The 14,074-nt window shown below is 46.2% G+C and overlaps 4 protein-coding genes across 5 annotated transcripts; all 4 read left to right on the forward strand.

The window, feature by feature from the left end:
* The first annotated feature begins 885 nt into the window (after positions 1 to 885).
* On the forward strand, positions 886 to 2,111 carry LOC6586056 (myotubularin-related protein DDB_G0290005). Of its 2 annotated transcripts, XM_032733126.2 has the most exons (3): positions 886 to 1,142; positions 1,212 to 1,284; positions 1,352 to 2,111. In XM_032733126.2, the coding sequence occupies exons 2-3, from the start codon at positions 1,221 to 1,223 to the stop codon at positions 2,041 to 2,043; spliced, it is 756 nt and encodes a 251-aa protein (XP_032589017.1). In that variant the 5' UTR covers positions 886 to 1,142; positions 1,212 to 1,220; the 3' UTR covers positions 2,044 to 2,111. The 2 variants fall into 2 exon arrangements, with proteins under 2 accessions (XP_032589017.1, XP_032589016.1); XM_032733125.2 differs by having other exon boundaries at positions 886 to 1,284.
* A 1,639-nt stretch (positions 2,112 to 3,750) lies between these two features.
* Positions 3,751 to 4,552, forward strand: LOC116804628 (ankyrin repeat and KH domain-containing protein mask). Its single transcript, XM_032733150.2, has 2 exons — positions 3,751 to 3,811; positions 3,874 to 4,552. Exons 1-2 carry the CDS (start codon positions 3,751 to 3,753, stop codon positions 4,533 to 4,535), a joined length of 723 nt encoding a protein of 240 aa, XP_032589041.1. The 3' UTR covers positions 4,536 to 4,552.
* A 2,155-nt stretch (positions 4,553 to 6,707) lies between these two features.
* On the forward strand, positions 6,708 to 7,667 carry LOC6586058. Its single transcript, XM_002011645.1, has one exon. It carries the CDS (start codon positions 6,708 to 6,710, stop codon positions 7,665 to 7,667), a length of 960 nt encoding a protein of 319 aa, XP_002011681.1.
* Positions 7,668 to 10,452: 2,785 nt separating this feature from the next.
* LOC6586060 (estradiol 17-beta-dehydrogenase 8) lies at positions 10,453 to 11,545 on the forward strand. Its single transcript, XM_002011647.4, has 2 exons — positions 10,453 to 10,639; positions 10,697 to 11,545. Exons 1-2 carry the CDS (start codon positions 10,597 to 10,599, stop codon positions 11,401 to 11,403), a joined length of 750 nt encoding a protein of 249 aa, XP_002011683.1. The 5' UTR covers positions 10,453 to 10,596; the 3' UTR covers positions 11,404 to 11,545.
* Positions 11,546 to 14,074: the final 2,529 nt, after the last annotated feature.

Here is a 14,074-nt window from a genome sequence, read left to right on the forward strand (position 1 = left end):
TGCTCATCTACGATTCCTTCATAATATTCATTAGGCTCATGATCGTAGCTGATCGTGAACTGATCATGTCTGAGCTCTATATATCCTTACATTTCTTAGCAACTGCTCATCTACGATTCCTTTTGAGCTTCCTTCTAACTTTATCATGCCCTTTAAGCTAATGATCGTAGCTGATCGTGGTCAGAGTAAACATTCCTAAGCACCATTATCCATTCCATTTTTAAACAACTATCACTCTACCACTCCCTTCATCATGGCAAAGAGAAGTATTTCCAAATTAATTTGTTCATTCCCTTCCACACTCTACTTTCCTTTAAAGCTAATGATCGTGGTTAGGTTAAAAATTCCCAAAGCTTATTCTGCTTTCCCTTCCACCGTCTGCACAATCTTTCCCTTTAAGTTTCCACATGCCCTAAACATTCTTTCAGCTAAACCCTTTCTACCTTAATTCATTTTCACATTGAATGATCTACTCATCCACCATTGATCTTCACTGATCCATGCTGCATCTGTAATCGTATTTTTTAATTGCAAATGGCGATCGCAGTGCGAATCAGAACAGTTCATTGACTCTGCTTACACTTTCGCCCTTTGGCGTTGACAGAGAGCAGAGGCCACAATATCTGTTGGGTCGCGAACAAAAGCATCTGGCAATATGAATATGCTAATGCGCACCGTCAATCTTGATTCGCAGATACAGCTATTCCTAAAGCTACTGCTATGCAAATGTTGGGGATCGTGAACCGAGGCTGAGGCAGAGGCTGCGGCTGAGGCTGAGGCTGAGGCTGAGGCAGAGGCTGCGGCTGGGGTTAGCAGGTTCTTGTGTCGGGTCAACATTTGCGTAATTTATGGGATTATGCTAAATGTTTTACAACTAGCGGTTGAGCAGGGTTTGGCGACAGTTGGCTTGGCCCTACGTAACCCTAATTTCTGTTGCTCTGCTCTGCTCTCAACTGATCTAATCTGATCGAGTTTTCATTCTTTTTTTTTTTTTTTTTTGTATATATTTATTATTATTTTTGTTTTGTTTTTGGCAATATAAGTTTTAGGCCTAGTCGACAGGGCCGAGTTGTAAAAGTGGGGGCATATAAATATGCCACAGATGGCCGTTGTAAGTCAGTCAGGCAGCGATACGCACCCAAGTGAGATTTACAAATAGAATTTCCAAATCGAATATATATATATCTATACACATATATATATATATATAGCCAAAGGACATGTATATGATGAGGGGTTTACTAGTCGTGGCCTGCCTGGCAGCCATTGCTCTGCAGTCTAGCGGTAAGTCGAGCCACCGTTAGGGCCTGGGCCAAGCTCCCACACACACTTACACTCCACTCTGTTACAGCCAAGCCGCAGCAGGAGAGGCGCGGCGAGCAATATCAGCTGTACCGGCGCCAGCGCAACGATTACGATCTGCCCGCCGAGGGTCGCCTCAATCCCAGCAAGCTGGCAGCTGTGCTGCAGGCGGCGCTCGGAAATGCCAACAGCGGAAGTAGCAATGGATCCGATCTGCCCACAAGCACTATTACCACCATTACGCACACTCCAACCACCTCTACGGGCTCATCGACGACCAGCACGACTCCGTCGGTGCCCACATCGCCAACGGCCCGCAACTACGACGATGACAGCGATGACGACGACTTCGAGGCCGACGACGGGCAGCAGAACTACCAGGCGGCATTCGATGACGATGGCGATGCCAACGAGGAGGACGATGCCAACGATGTGGCCGGATTTGAGGGGCACGCCGTGTACCAGCGCAACCAGGAGGATGCTCTGGCGCGCCAGCGCAAGCAGTTCAAGCGCAAGCAGCAGATGCAGATGCGTCGCCGCCAGCAGCAGGCGAAGCAGCGCCGTCGCCAGAAGCGCCGCCAGCAACAGCAGCGCCTGCGCAGGCGCCAGCAGCAGCAGCGCCGCAAGCGCAACAATCGTCGCAACATTCGCTTGATCCAGCGCTTCCTCCAGGCCAACAGGAACAGGAACAGCAGAGGCAACGGCAACAGGAACAGGCGTATCGTGCGCATCCGTACATAGAAACCCCAAGCTAACATCGCAACGATCTTTGTGAAAACCATTCTTGACATTACATAGCAAACAATCTATTCGAAGAGTTTCATTTCTTTTGCTGGGTCGAACTTGGAAGCTTGCGATCTCCAAGCTCCATAGATGAATAGATCCAGAGCAGCTTTGTAATGCGGACTGAGGCAAAAGGCTGTAGCAGCAGCCGTAGCTTAACAGAGCTTTTATAGTAACAGCTAGAAATTGGGAGCTTTTGAGACTGAAGGAGAAAGCCCTTTGAGTAGATCTCCAAGGTCATCCTGGAGCAGCTAATGAAGACTAAAGCAAAAACGAAAATCTACTCTTAGCCGTAGTTTAGCAGAGTTATAATACTAACAGCTAGAACTTGGAAGCTTGTGAGGCTAAAGTTGAGGTGACCTCCAGATGGATGGATCAGAGTCGATCCCATAGTAGTTTCCTTATGAGTTATTATACCAATTGGGAACTTGTGAGACTGAAGGAGAAACCCATCATCTCTTTCAATCGATGAATCAATTGTCCAATAGTGGCTTTATAATGAGGACTAAAGTAAAAATCTATGCCTAGCCATAGCTTACTAGAGTTATTATACCAACAAATAGAATATGGGAGCGATTGAGACTGATGGAGAAACCCTTTGAGATGATAACCAAAGTCAATGGATAAATCGTCCTATAGCAGAGAGTAGAGTTACCCGTAGATGCATCAGACTAACTATCAACAGATTAAAATTTCTGGCCCGGGCCAAAGAGCTCGTGAGACTGTAGCAGAAATCGTTTGAGTTGAATCGTCGTCCTAGAGTAGCTTAAGCTTAGCTAGAGCAATCAGACCTATTATCGACAGAGAATTTGCCGTCCCGACTCTGGATGGATCTGCTGAATGGGACACATTAAGAGGCTAGAGCTAGGAGAGCTCGAACATATAAGGGATATATGTCTATACAATAAATATATAAATATGTGACAATAGCAGTAAATATCAATCCAAATTACTTCGATTTTTGAGTTCAATGATCCTATGTGATCATGCTTGAGTGGGACTGGGGATATACTGAAAAACCAGAGCAACTAGTCAATGGTCGATCGGTGTAGCCACTCAGATATATATATGGAAAACTTTTTAGATTGATAAACTACTCCAATTACACTAGGCAGACCTACATATTAGACATCAACATACTGACGCCTGTACACGCCTATCAATTTCATAGTGCAGAAGCTGTCGAAATACGATTGATGTTTGATAATTCGCCATACATTAGCTTGTGCATAAATTTGGGGAAAAGTGATGATCTATTTGTTAACTAAGTATTGTGAGAGGCGAGAGTTCGCTTTGACGTCCGCTCCACAAATATTGATTGCGAACTTTGTCGTTGGGTCAATCTGGTTCATTCGCGAATAGAATGTGGCCGTTCGGGGCGAGCGGGTATTTTCGCAACAGAGAAAAATTTATGCGAATTTTTGCAAATATGCTAAAATGATAATGAGAACTGTTAGCAGAAGCGCTGATCCAGCTGCTGTTCTTCTTGTTGTTGGCAACTGGAGCTTGCCGTGGGGTATATAACCCTGTCAAGCGATTGACATTGGTACAGTCAAGCAGCAATATTGCCTTAGGCAAGCAGCAAGCAGAAGCGACAGTTCACCAGGATAAGCATCAGCACATCTACACGCACCCATCCCTACATCTTAGCTCGAAGCAATCATCATGAGATTTGTGGGACTTGCACTTCTGTTGCTGTCTGCAGCGGTTTTGGCCAGCGCAGCAGGTGAGTTACCAAAATGAGAGAAAGAGAGAGAGAGCTATGACTTGCTTAATTTCGATTCGCAGTTGGACGCCGCGAGGATGAGGACGAGGTATTGGGTCAGCGCTACCGGCTGTATAAGCGCAACGCCGACCGCAACGTTGAGGGTCGCTCACTCGCGCAGCTGTTGGCCTTAAAGGGTGGCAGCAGCGGTAGCAGTAGCGGCAACTGTGCCCCGGATACTACGACGACAACAGAGATATTTCCATCACCCTCCACAACTTCGGGCAGCTCGACCGAGTCAATCACACCATCAGTGCCAACTACGGCCCGCGGCTTTAATGACGATAATGATGAGGCTGCCGATGATCAGTTTGCGGAAAACGATGACGATGATGGTTTCGCCAACGACGAGGACGAGGACGAGGATGTGGCTAACGTCAACGGCCTTAGCCTGTTCCGTCGCGGCAGCAGCAGCAGCCGCCCCGGCCAAGTTCTCACCCTCCAGGAGTACGAGATACGCCGCCAGGCCGAGGAGAACAAGGAGCTGCGCAAACGCATCGAAGTCCTTCGCCGCCAGAACATGCAGAATATTCGCCGTGCTCAGCGCGCCCGCAGGCAGCAACGTCGCCGCAACAAGAACCAGCGTCGTCGCTCCGCCATCAGGAACCGTAATATTCGCCGCCGCCTCCAGAATCGCCACCGCAACAACCGTCGCCGCCTGAGGAGGAACCGTCGTCGCAATTAGATCCCTCACTCAATTGACCAGCCAACTATGCACGAACCAATTTTTTTGAAATAAATCGACAATAATTGCATATAATAGACAAGTTTAACTGCCAGACAGAGAGAGAGAGAGAGAGAGAGAGAGAGAGAGAGAGAGATGGAGTAGGCAATGCAAAGTGAAGAGAAGACAGCAAAGTCTTTACATATGTATAAGTGAGAGAGGTTAGGGTAGAGTGATCTCAAGATAGAAGGAGAGAGAGAGAGAGGAAAGGAAGAGATACGAAATCGGGGATGAGAAGAGTCAAGTGTGATCTCTATAAAAAACGACGAATCGAGCGATCACATAATCGAGTTAGAGTTGTAGAGAAAACACGGGGATAGAAGGTGAAGAGAAAATAAGAAAGCAATAAGTCTTTATATGAGAAAATCGGAGAGGAGGAGAATGAGCTGAGATCTCTATACACAAAGAAAGAGCAAAGAATCAAGCTATTACAGGAGAGTGTTGGAGTTAGGGTCAGGGAGTACGATATATATAGAGAGAGAGAGAAAGTGAGAGAGAGACATAGAGAGAAAGAGAGAGAACGGGAAAGAGAGAGACCGACAAAGAGAGAGAGAGAGAGTGAGAGATAGGGGGAGATAAGAAAAGAGATAGAGAGGGAAAAGGAAATGTCAAGTAAGAAAGCCTGAAAATTAGAGATGAGAAGAGCGCTCAACAAAGAAATGTAGGAAAAGAGAGAAACAAAGTGAGAGAGAGAGAGAGGACTAGGAATAGAGTTAGACAATGAGGAACAGATTGAGACATCGGATGAAAGCTAAGTAAGTATATAAACAAAAAAGACGGCGGCGATGATAATGAAAAGTGGAAGAGAAACAAAAATTAGAGCTCATGTTAGTTGACGTCAAGTTAAATCAGTCTTTCTTCTGGTTATGCTCAAGTCAAGTGCAGTTTTTCGTAAAGAAAATAAGAGAGAAATAGAGGTAGTCAGAGTAAGAGAGAGAGAGAGAGAGAGAGAGAGAGAGAAAGAGAGAGAGAGAGAACTGATCATATCTGTATTGAACAGCTTTCCAGCTTAACAATTCCATCTCTTGTCTCTAGTCTGTTTGTCAACCTGGGCTTGCGAGATAATTGTTATCTTATGTTGACTCGATACTAATGAGAATCCATAGGCACTCTCTCTTCCTTTAGCCTATGTAAACTCTCGTTCCTTCTGTGAGCAGCCCACTCAAATTTGAAACTCTTGCAAATATTTGAGGTCGGCCAGGACATTTCTTTGTGCCCAAGTGCCTTCAGTCTGTATGCGGCTCTCTCGTATTTACTATCCTCCATCGCGAATGGAGCACTCCGTGGTGCAGAGGCAATCAAACTGGCATAGGCATATGGAATTGTAGCTGCCCCGCGGCATCCGGCTCACTAGCGTGCACCCTCAACCCGTTTGCCTCTAATTAGAAACTCAGTTTCGATGCTCGCACAATTGAATTGGTTTTCACTTTTTTAAGCCGTGCCACTGAATCGAGCTGGCTCTACGCTGCCAGTGCGATGACAGCCGACAATAGAGCTGCCGCCGGGCCATGGCTGGCAAAGAGTAGGGGCTGACGGTGCGGTGCGGTGCGGTGCGGTGCGGTGTCCAAAGGGCAACGCAATTGTAATTGGGGAGGGCGAAACGCGCATAGAAAGCAGCCAAAGCTGGCAAAGCGACGGCTCAATGCTTGAACGCTCGACTTGGATCGGACCGGGCAGGCGGATAGATGGATGATAAGCAGAACGCGTCGCGTTGATGACGGTGAAGAACTATTTGGCCATTTGCCGCTGGCCATTGGCCATGGCCGTGGCATGCTCAAATAGCTGCAAGCGCTTTTCGACAGGGTCGAAAAATTGAATTCAATTCAATTGTGAATTGTGAACATTTCTGGATAGGCAGAGGCACAAGTACACGCACACACACACACACATAGATATGTGCGGTGCCCTGACCAAATTTACAGTTAGCAATGGATCTTTGGCAATCGGCATTTGCATAAGTATTGATGGCAATGCGGGTATAAAAGGCATTCAATTTCAGCGATAATGTATCAAACATTGATTACCAATCAGTGCGAGCACACGACTCCCCATTGGGCACTACCTCACACCGTAACTCAAGCCGTTCCTGTTCCCGTTCGAAAAGTTCTCAATCGTTGAGTAGTTTCGACAACGATGAAACATCCAGTCGCATCCTTGCTGCTATTGGCCAGCCTGCTCTGCCTGACGGCTCAGGCCGAGAAGCCGTCGCATGTGGTGAAGGCTCGCCGCGGCTCCTATTTCAATGAGCCAGCCCTGGCCCGCTCGAGCGACGCCGGCGTGGCGGCCCTGGCTCTCGACCAGAGCGCTGACAAGGATAAGGTAGGCGGTGCTGCTGCTGGCGCCGGTGTGGCTGGTGCAGCTGGGAGCTCGGCAACCAGCAGCAAAGATCCCTCCAGCGGGCGTCTCTTCCTGAGGAAGTTCCTCATGTTCAAGAACATGTTCAGCAGCAACCAGCAGCCGGTGATTCCCATCATTATAACTGGAGCCGGTACTGGCACCGCACCTACCAGCCCCATTACGACACTGACCACCACTGGCACATTACCCACGGCCACGGGCACCATCGACACCTCGCCCACATCGCCCACGACGCCCACGTCGCCCACCTCGCCCGTACCCCGACAGTACTACGACCACCAGGCCGACGAGCAGGCCGAGGCCGATGCCGGCGATGACGAGGCCCAGCCAGTGGCCATGGCCGCCAATGCGGAGCTGATCGACGAACAGGCCCTGCAGGCGGCCATCGCGGCGGGCGCCCAGGAGTACGAGGTGTTCACCGATGCCGATCAATCGGATGCCGGCGCCACCGAGAGCAAGGCCAGCCAGAGCAATCGCATCAATCTGCGCCGCAAGGGCGGCCGTCGCGGCCAGGGACAGATGATCAGCGTGCGCATTCCGCCGCGCTACCGTCGCTACTTCAAGAACGGCCAGAAGGTCATGATCAACACCAAGAACAGGCCCAACCGGCGTCGTGTGGTCAGGAAGCGCTACCAGAACAAGAACAAGCGCTTCAACAATCGTCGTCGCGGTGGCAAGAACAAGAACAAGAAGGGCAAGAACAAGAACAAGCGCCCACGTCTGCCACTTGCCTAAGCAGAGACACACACAGAGAGACACAGAGAGAGAGAGAGAGAGAGAGGGAGGGGGAGAGAGAGAGAGAGAGCGCGCTTAACAGCAATCCAGAGTCGAGCAACGCCAACGCTCCCCAACGATCAAAAACCACGAGAAACAACAATTTTTTTTTTTTCTAATTTATTGTAGCTAATGTTTAATTGAAGCCTCACTTCTTCTTTTGGCCAAAACAGAATAAATGAAATCTTTCGAATAGTACTTGACCCACATTTCCAATTCAATTTCAATACATCGAGGCCTCTTCAGCCAGCCTCCGGCAGTGGCGCCCTGGGGCGCTTGGCTATTTAAGCCTCATGTGGATGCTGCCATCGGACAATAGAGCTCAACATGCGCTGTACTTCACTCTGGTTCTTTGTGATCTTGCTGATCGTGCTGGCCGTCCGATCCACTGAGGCCCGCTGCGTCTGCGCCACACAGAAGCTGCTGCGGCTGCGCAGCACTGCGACTGCCAGCGGCAATGGGTTTGTCGACGACGATGAGCTTGAGCAGGAGCCGGAGCCACTGCAGCAGCTGGATCTCAGTCAGCTGAGCGAGTCGCAGCTGCAGCAGCTGATGCAGCAGCTGAACCTTGCGTCCGACTACGACGACGACGATCGCGGCATCGGCCGCCCCTGGAAGAGGGTGCAGCGCATCATTAAGCGCCAGCTGGTGCGCATACCCAAGCGCTACCTGAAGAAGCTGCTCAGGCAGTTCGGATTAGCGCGCGACGGAAGCTTCCGGAGCGGAGCACTCCTGGACCCTGAAGTTGGAGCAGTGCCAGAGCTATATTACTTAATACCCTTGGAATAAAGCGAAATTTGTATATAAAGATTCTCTAATAGTTAATAAAATATGGGCAATGGTTATAGCTATGATAAAGATAATAATTACGATTACGAATATGATCATGATTGAGAATGACAACGGCAATGACAATGACCAATGACCAGTGACCAATGACCAATGACCAATGACCAATGACCAATGACCAATGACCAATGGCCAATGACCAATGACCAATGACCAATGACCAATGACCAATGACCAATGACCAATGACCAATGACCAATGACCAATGAACAATGAACAATGACCAATGACCAATGACCAATGACCAATGACCAATGACCAATGACCAATGACCAATGACTTATGACAATGATAATGGTGTAGTAATGATAATGATATTACCAATAAAGCTCATAATGTAAATGAGAAAATTCTAATAATAATGATTGACAATAATTTCAACAAGCAATGAAATTTGTGTATATTTATATTTAGATTCGTATATTTATATTGAGATAATATAAACAAACTATATGCGCCATATACGTTCAATTTACATATTAAAAAAAAATTAATGAACTTGGAATTTCAGCTTGTATCTTTATTTCTACTCGTTTTCAGATTCCTTAATAGTTTTGGTGACCCCTCAAAGTATGTTTTGAATTAAAAGTTCAGGTGTTATCTGTAGATTATATACAAAAAAAAAAAAAAAAAAAACTTTATTATATACATACTTATTTATTTTATAATTTGAAAAGTCACGTCAAATCAGTAATATATTTATATCACTATACTTTTTCAATCGTTTTTGATTAAACAATTTGAATTGCTAATAGCTTAACCCATCATTTTCGACTAAATTAGCGAAATTCTCTTTTATTGGATAACAAGATTAAAATCTATAAGGCCATTCAATCTTCTGGTCTGTTCTACACCATCCAGGTGGAATCGCCGCCCCTGAACAAAATCCGTGTGCTGCAGGTAAAATGAGAGAGGACGATCACTGGGGCTGCATGGTGCATGAGATCCATGCGTGTATATAGAACCAGACCTCAAGGTTCCTAAATCTGGGGATAAAATCCAGAAGGTGGAGAAATAGTACCTAGAGAGATAAATAATAAGATAAGATAATAAGATAATAAGATGTATTGTTATGCTTAGTTTTAAGAACATATAATTATTTAATTTATGTTTGGATTAAGTTGCCTAAAAGGTAGCAGAACGCAAACATAAATAAGTTTTTTTATTTATTTTTTCTTTTTATTTGTTAAAGCCATACGAGGTTTTTCAATAACCCCTTTGTGAGCTTATTATCTGTTCATTTAGCCCATTCATAAATAAGTATTTCATTAAGTTCAGACTACTCGACTAGAAGATCCCCTGAACCCTGCAAAGAGCTGATATTTCAATCATTTTACGACTCTCTAATGCACACATGCATACAAAAACACATACACATATGCACGCACACGCATGCATTCACACAGACGGACCTGGCCAAATCAAGTTATTGTATTGCATATTCTATCTTATATACTTTATGGTGTCTGCCACGCCTCCTTCTGCTTGTAATATACATTTTCACAAGACATTATATCAAAAATTTCCCATTTTTAATATGAATAATAAATGCAAATAACAACAATAAACCAATATTAAAATTCTGTTTGTGTTCGTTAAGTTAGCTGTTGTTTCGTCAAGTGTGGAGCAGCCAAAACACGCTCCTCCCGTCATTGCATACTTTGCAGCTGCGCAGGTAATAAAAACAAATCGATCAGCGCTTGAGCTGCAATAAATAAAAAGTAAATATATAAATATATATTTTTTTTTTTCCAATTTGTATGATAATTATGTATATACATATCTATATTACATAATTGAAACATGCATAAAAATATCAGCAGCTGTTTGCTCAACAGTATATTCAACAGCTGATCGGCATGCATATATTTGACATTATTGCCCTTCACAGCTCTGGTCACACTGCAGCCGAGAGAGCTGCGCAGGTGGCGTGTTGTTTACTCGCGTTTGACTGTCGCTAAGTCGTTGGCTCTGATTAGGTTTATATTGCCCAAATCCCCACACTCACGCACACACACACACACACACACACACACACATTATGGCAAGCGGATTACTGGCTGGCAAGGTGGCATTCGTGACAGGTGCGTATGGCATAAAGCCGTCTTTGAGCGAACTTTGAACCCTGTTGCGCATTTCAGGCGCCGGCTCTGGCATCGGCCGAGCCACCTGTCGCATTCTGGCACGTGATGGGGCCAAGGTCATTGCGGCGGATCGCAATCTGCAGGCGGCGCAGGAGACGGCCCAGCAGCTGGGCGCGGAGCGTGCCGCCGCGCTCGAGGTGGACGTCTCGTCGGCGTCGAGCGTGCAGAGCGCCGTGGCCGCGGCGCTGGCCAAGTTCCAGCAGGCGCCCAGCATAGTGGTCAACTCGGCGGGCATAACGCGCGACGGGTACATGCTGAAGATGCCGGAGCACGACTACGACGATGTCTACAGCGTCAATTTGAAGGGCACGTTCCTGGTGACGCAACAGTTCGCCAAGGCGATGATCGAGCAGCGGCTAAGCGAGTGCAGCATCGTCAATCTGTCCAGCATTGTGGCCCGGCTGAACAACGTGGGCCAGGCCAACTATGCGGCCACCAAGGCGGGCGTCATCTCCTTCACGGAGGTGGCCTCCAAGGAGTTCGGCAAGTTTGGCATACGCGTCAATTGCATTCTGCCCGGCTACATAGACACGCCCATGGTGGCCGTGGTGCCCGAGAAGATCAAGCAGCAGGTGGTGCAGCGCTGTCCCCTGGGTCGCCTCGGGCAGCCCGAAGAGATCGCCGAGGTGATCGCCTTCCTCGCCTCCCAGAAGTCCGCCTACGTGAATGGAGCTGCCATCGAGGTGACCGGCGGCCTCAAGTGAATCAACAATTAGCGAACAGAAACAAAAACAAAAACAATAAGCGTACGGATTGATAATAGCTCCGATAACGTTGCCAGTTGCATTTATTTGTTGTAATTCTATTATTAAAGAACATTTCGTTCTCTTTTTTTTTCTTCGTTAAGTTTTGTTGACTGATCTGCTTGCTCGGCCGGCAGCGCCATCTAGCGTGCAGTTAGTGCAGCAGAATTGGGCGCGTATTTTCAAATTTAAATTTGAATGTTTATTGCGAATGTTGAATTGTGATTTATGTTTACGGAGTTTGTTAATTAATCAGGATGACTTGAAATAAATAAATAAATATAATAAATAACTAAATATATATATATATATTTATATGAATAAGTCTTGTTGATAGCGAATCAGCTGCCGGAATCTTTCATGAAGCCATATCCATTTGGCCGGCCATCGATTGTAATTGCTGCAGCCGCGATAGATGGGGCCAGAGGCGCCGAGGCGCATATGGAGCTGCGGCTGGCCGTGTCCCAGTGCGGTCGAAAAGGGCGACAGTCGCGCGGGTTTTTGTTTATGTATTTTTTTTTTTCCTGTTGGTCGGGGTTGATTGCTGGGGCGGGGGCGGGGCCGGTTGCGCAAAAGGGACTCAACTACCAAAGTGTACAATATTAATATATTTCACAATTCCCCAGCTGCTAATTAACTTGGCCACACCAACAACGGCAAACGACCAGGCATGAGAGTGTGTGAGTGCGTGCGTGTGTGCGAGTGCGTGTGTGTGTGGTGTGTGTGTGTGTGTGTGGTGTACATATGTTGGTGGGTTTGTTTGAGCACCACATTCGGGTGGGTTACGCCTGTGGTCGTGCGTGCAATTTAAATAATGAAGACATTTTATTAATTCAAGAAATTCAACTCGCCTGCCTCAAATATGAGCCACACACACACACACACACATGCACGCACACTCGAGCAATTATACAGAGCGGGTCGCTAGAACATTAAGCAACATCACAAAGGAGAGAGAGAGAGAGAGGGAGGGAGAGAGCAGGAGCAAAAGTTTCGGCTGTGCAAACGTCCCAGTGCGCTACCCATTCATCCAATGCGGTCATGTGTGTGTGTGTGTGTGTGTGTGTGTGTGTGTGTGTGTGTGTGTGTGTGTGTGTGTGTGTGTAACGTTTCGCCCATTTCATTTTTAGTGCTTAGTGAAAAACAAAACATTTCCTAATCACATGGACAAAGTCGCTCAAACACACACATGAGGGCGGACCGCGGGGGGAGGGAGTCTAGGGGTTGACTGGGGTGGGCATGGCCGTCGCATCCCTTGGACTGCCCCGCTACACTATTGCGTTAACAATTAACAGCGCAACGCACTGCGACAACGGCTACACAGCCACTTGAGCCATAAAACAGCCCAATGCGACTCGCAGCTGACCCCAATCAACCCACACTCCAGAGAGAGAGAGAGAGAGAGAGAGAGGGAGAGAGAGAGAGAGAGGGAGAGGGAGAGTGTGGCAGCAAACCACTTGCCATATCTCATGTTAATGAAATCGTAACTCTTCGTGCAACTTGTGTCCGTTGTTGTCGTTGTTTTTTTTTTCCTTTTTCCTTTTTCCTTTTGCTTTTTACTTTACTTTCTCTGCTTGCCTCTCCTTTCTGCTGCTGCTTCTTCTTCTTCTTCTGTTGCTGTCTGCTGGCGATGACGTGCGTCAGGCCAGCTCCAGATGCACGCGCTGCAGCCAACAATTGTTTACAAAATGGCGCCGTGCCACCACACGGGGCGGGTGATTAACTCGGAACTTTGAGAGCGAGACGTGAGCAAAGCCACCAAAAAAAAAAAAAAAAAAACAAAAAAAAAGGGAAAAGCGAAAAAAAAATGAAAGAACTGAAACTCCAAGTAAAACAAATATTAACTTGGCGCGCTGTATTAACTTGGCTAACTTGATAAATACGCTGCTGCAGGAACAGCTTAATAATGATAGATAAGAGCAGCTAGCTACCTTGGGGGCAATAGGAGGCGTGGCTGATCATATGGGGTATACTATATAATATGTATGCATCTCTCTAAATGCTTGATTGTTCTTGAGTAGATGAATCGATATATGCTGAGATATATGTACATCTATGCATCTAGTACATCTAGAAGTACCCTCAAATATGCGTATGCCTCTATATGAATACTTGATCATGGGCGATATATCCTCAGATATGTAGCTGAATCGAAATATTCTCACATATGCATATCTATCTCTGTATATGCTCGGTGTAGTTGAATCGATTTTATCCACAGGTATAAACGCATGCTTAAACAAATCCTTAGTCATAATCGATTATCTCTAGTTCGATCGATATATCCCCAGATATATATGTATTGTTTGATTGTTCATCTATAGCGATATCGATATATCCTCAGTTATATATGCATCTATTGTATATGCATATATGTATATATTGATGATTTAGCAAAAGATGAGCAATCATAATTGATTATCGATTACTTGTATCGAAATCAAAATATCCTTAGATATGCTTATGAATCCTCATAAATGCTTAATAAAATTCAATAGGCCGCAATCGATATATGCTCAGGTATACATATATGCAACTATATAGCTGCTTGATCATAAGTCGATACATCCTCGTCTATACAAGTGCTTGATTATAATCGATCATCGATAACTTCTTCGATATATACTAAGAT

This window comes from Drosophila mojavensis, unplaced genomic scaffold (genome assembly GCF_018153725.1).
Source record: "Drosophila mojavensis isolate 15081-1352.22 unplaced genomic scaffold, ASM1815372v1 contig_136, whole genome shotgun sequence".
Taxonomy (NCBI): domain Eukaryota; kingdom Metazoa; phylum Arthropoda; class Insecta; order Diptera; family Drosophilidae; genus Drosophila; species Drosophila mojavensis.

Bases quoted from the DNA above. Each gene is read 5' to 3' on its own strand.
- LOC6586058 (XM_002011645.1), top strand. From the start codon at position 6,708: ATGAAACATCCAGTCGCATCCTTGCTGCTATTGGCCAGCCTGCTCTGC.
- LOC116804628 (XM_032733150.2), top strand. From the start codon at position 3,751: ATGAGATTTGTGGGACTTGCACTTCTGTTGCTGTCTGCAGCGGTTTTG. The intron at 3,812-3,873 runs GTGAGTTACCAA...TTCGATTCGCAG, and splicing joins GGTTTTGGCCAGCGCAGCAG to TTGGACGCCGCGAGGATGAG.
- LOC6586056 (XM_032733125.2), top strand. From the start codon at position 1,221: ATGTATATGATGAGGGGTTTACTAGTCGTGGCCTGCCTGGCAGCCATT. The intron at 1,285-1,351 runs GTAAGTCGAGCC...ACTCTGTTACAG, and splicing joins CATTGCTCTGCAGTCTAGCG to CCAAGCCGCAGCAGGAGAGG.
- LOC6586060 (XM_002011647.4), top strand. From the start codon at position 10,597: ATGGCAAGCGGATTACTGGCTGGCAAGGTGGCATTCGTGACAG. The intron at 10,640-10,696 runs GTGCGTATGGCA...TGCGCATTTCAG, and splicing joins CAAGGTGGCATTCGTGACAG to GCGCCGGCTCTGGCATCGGC.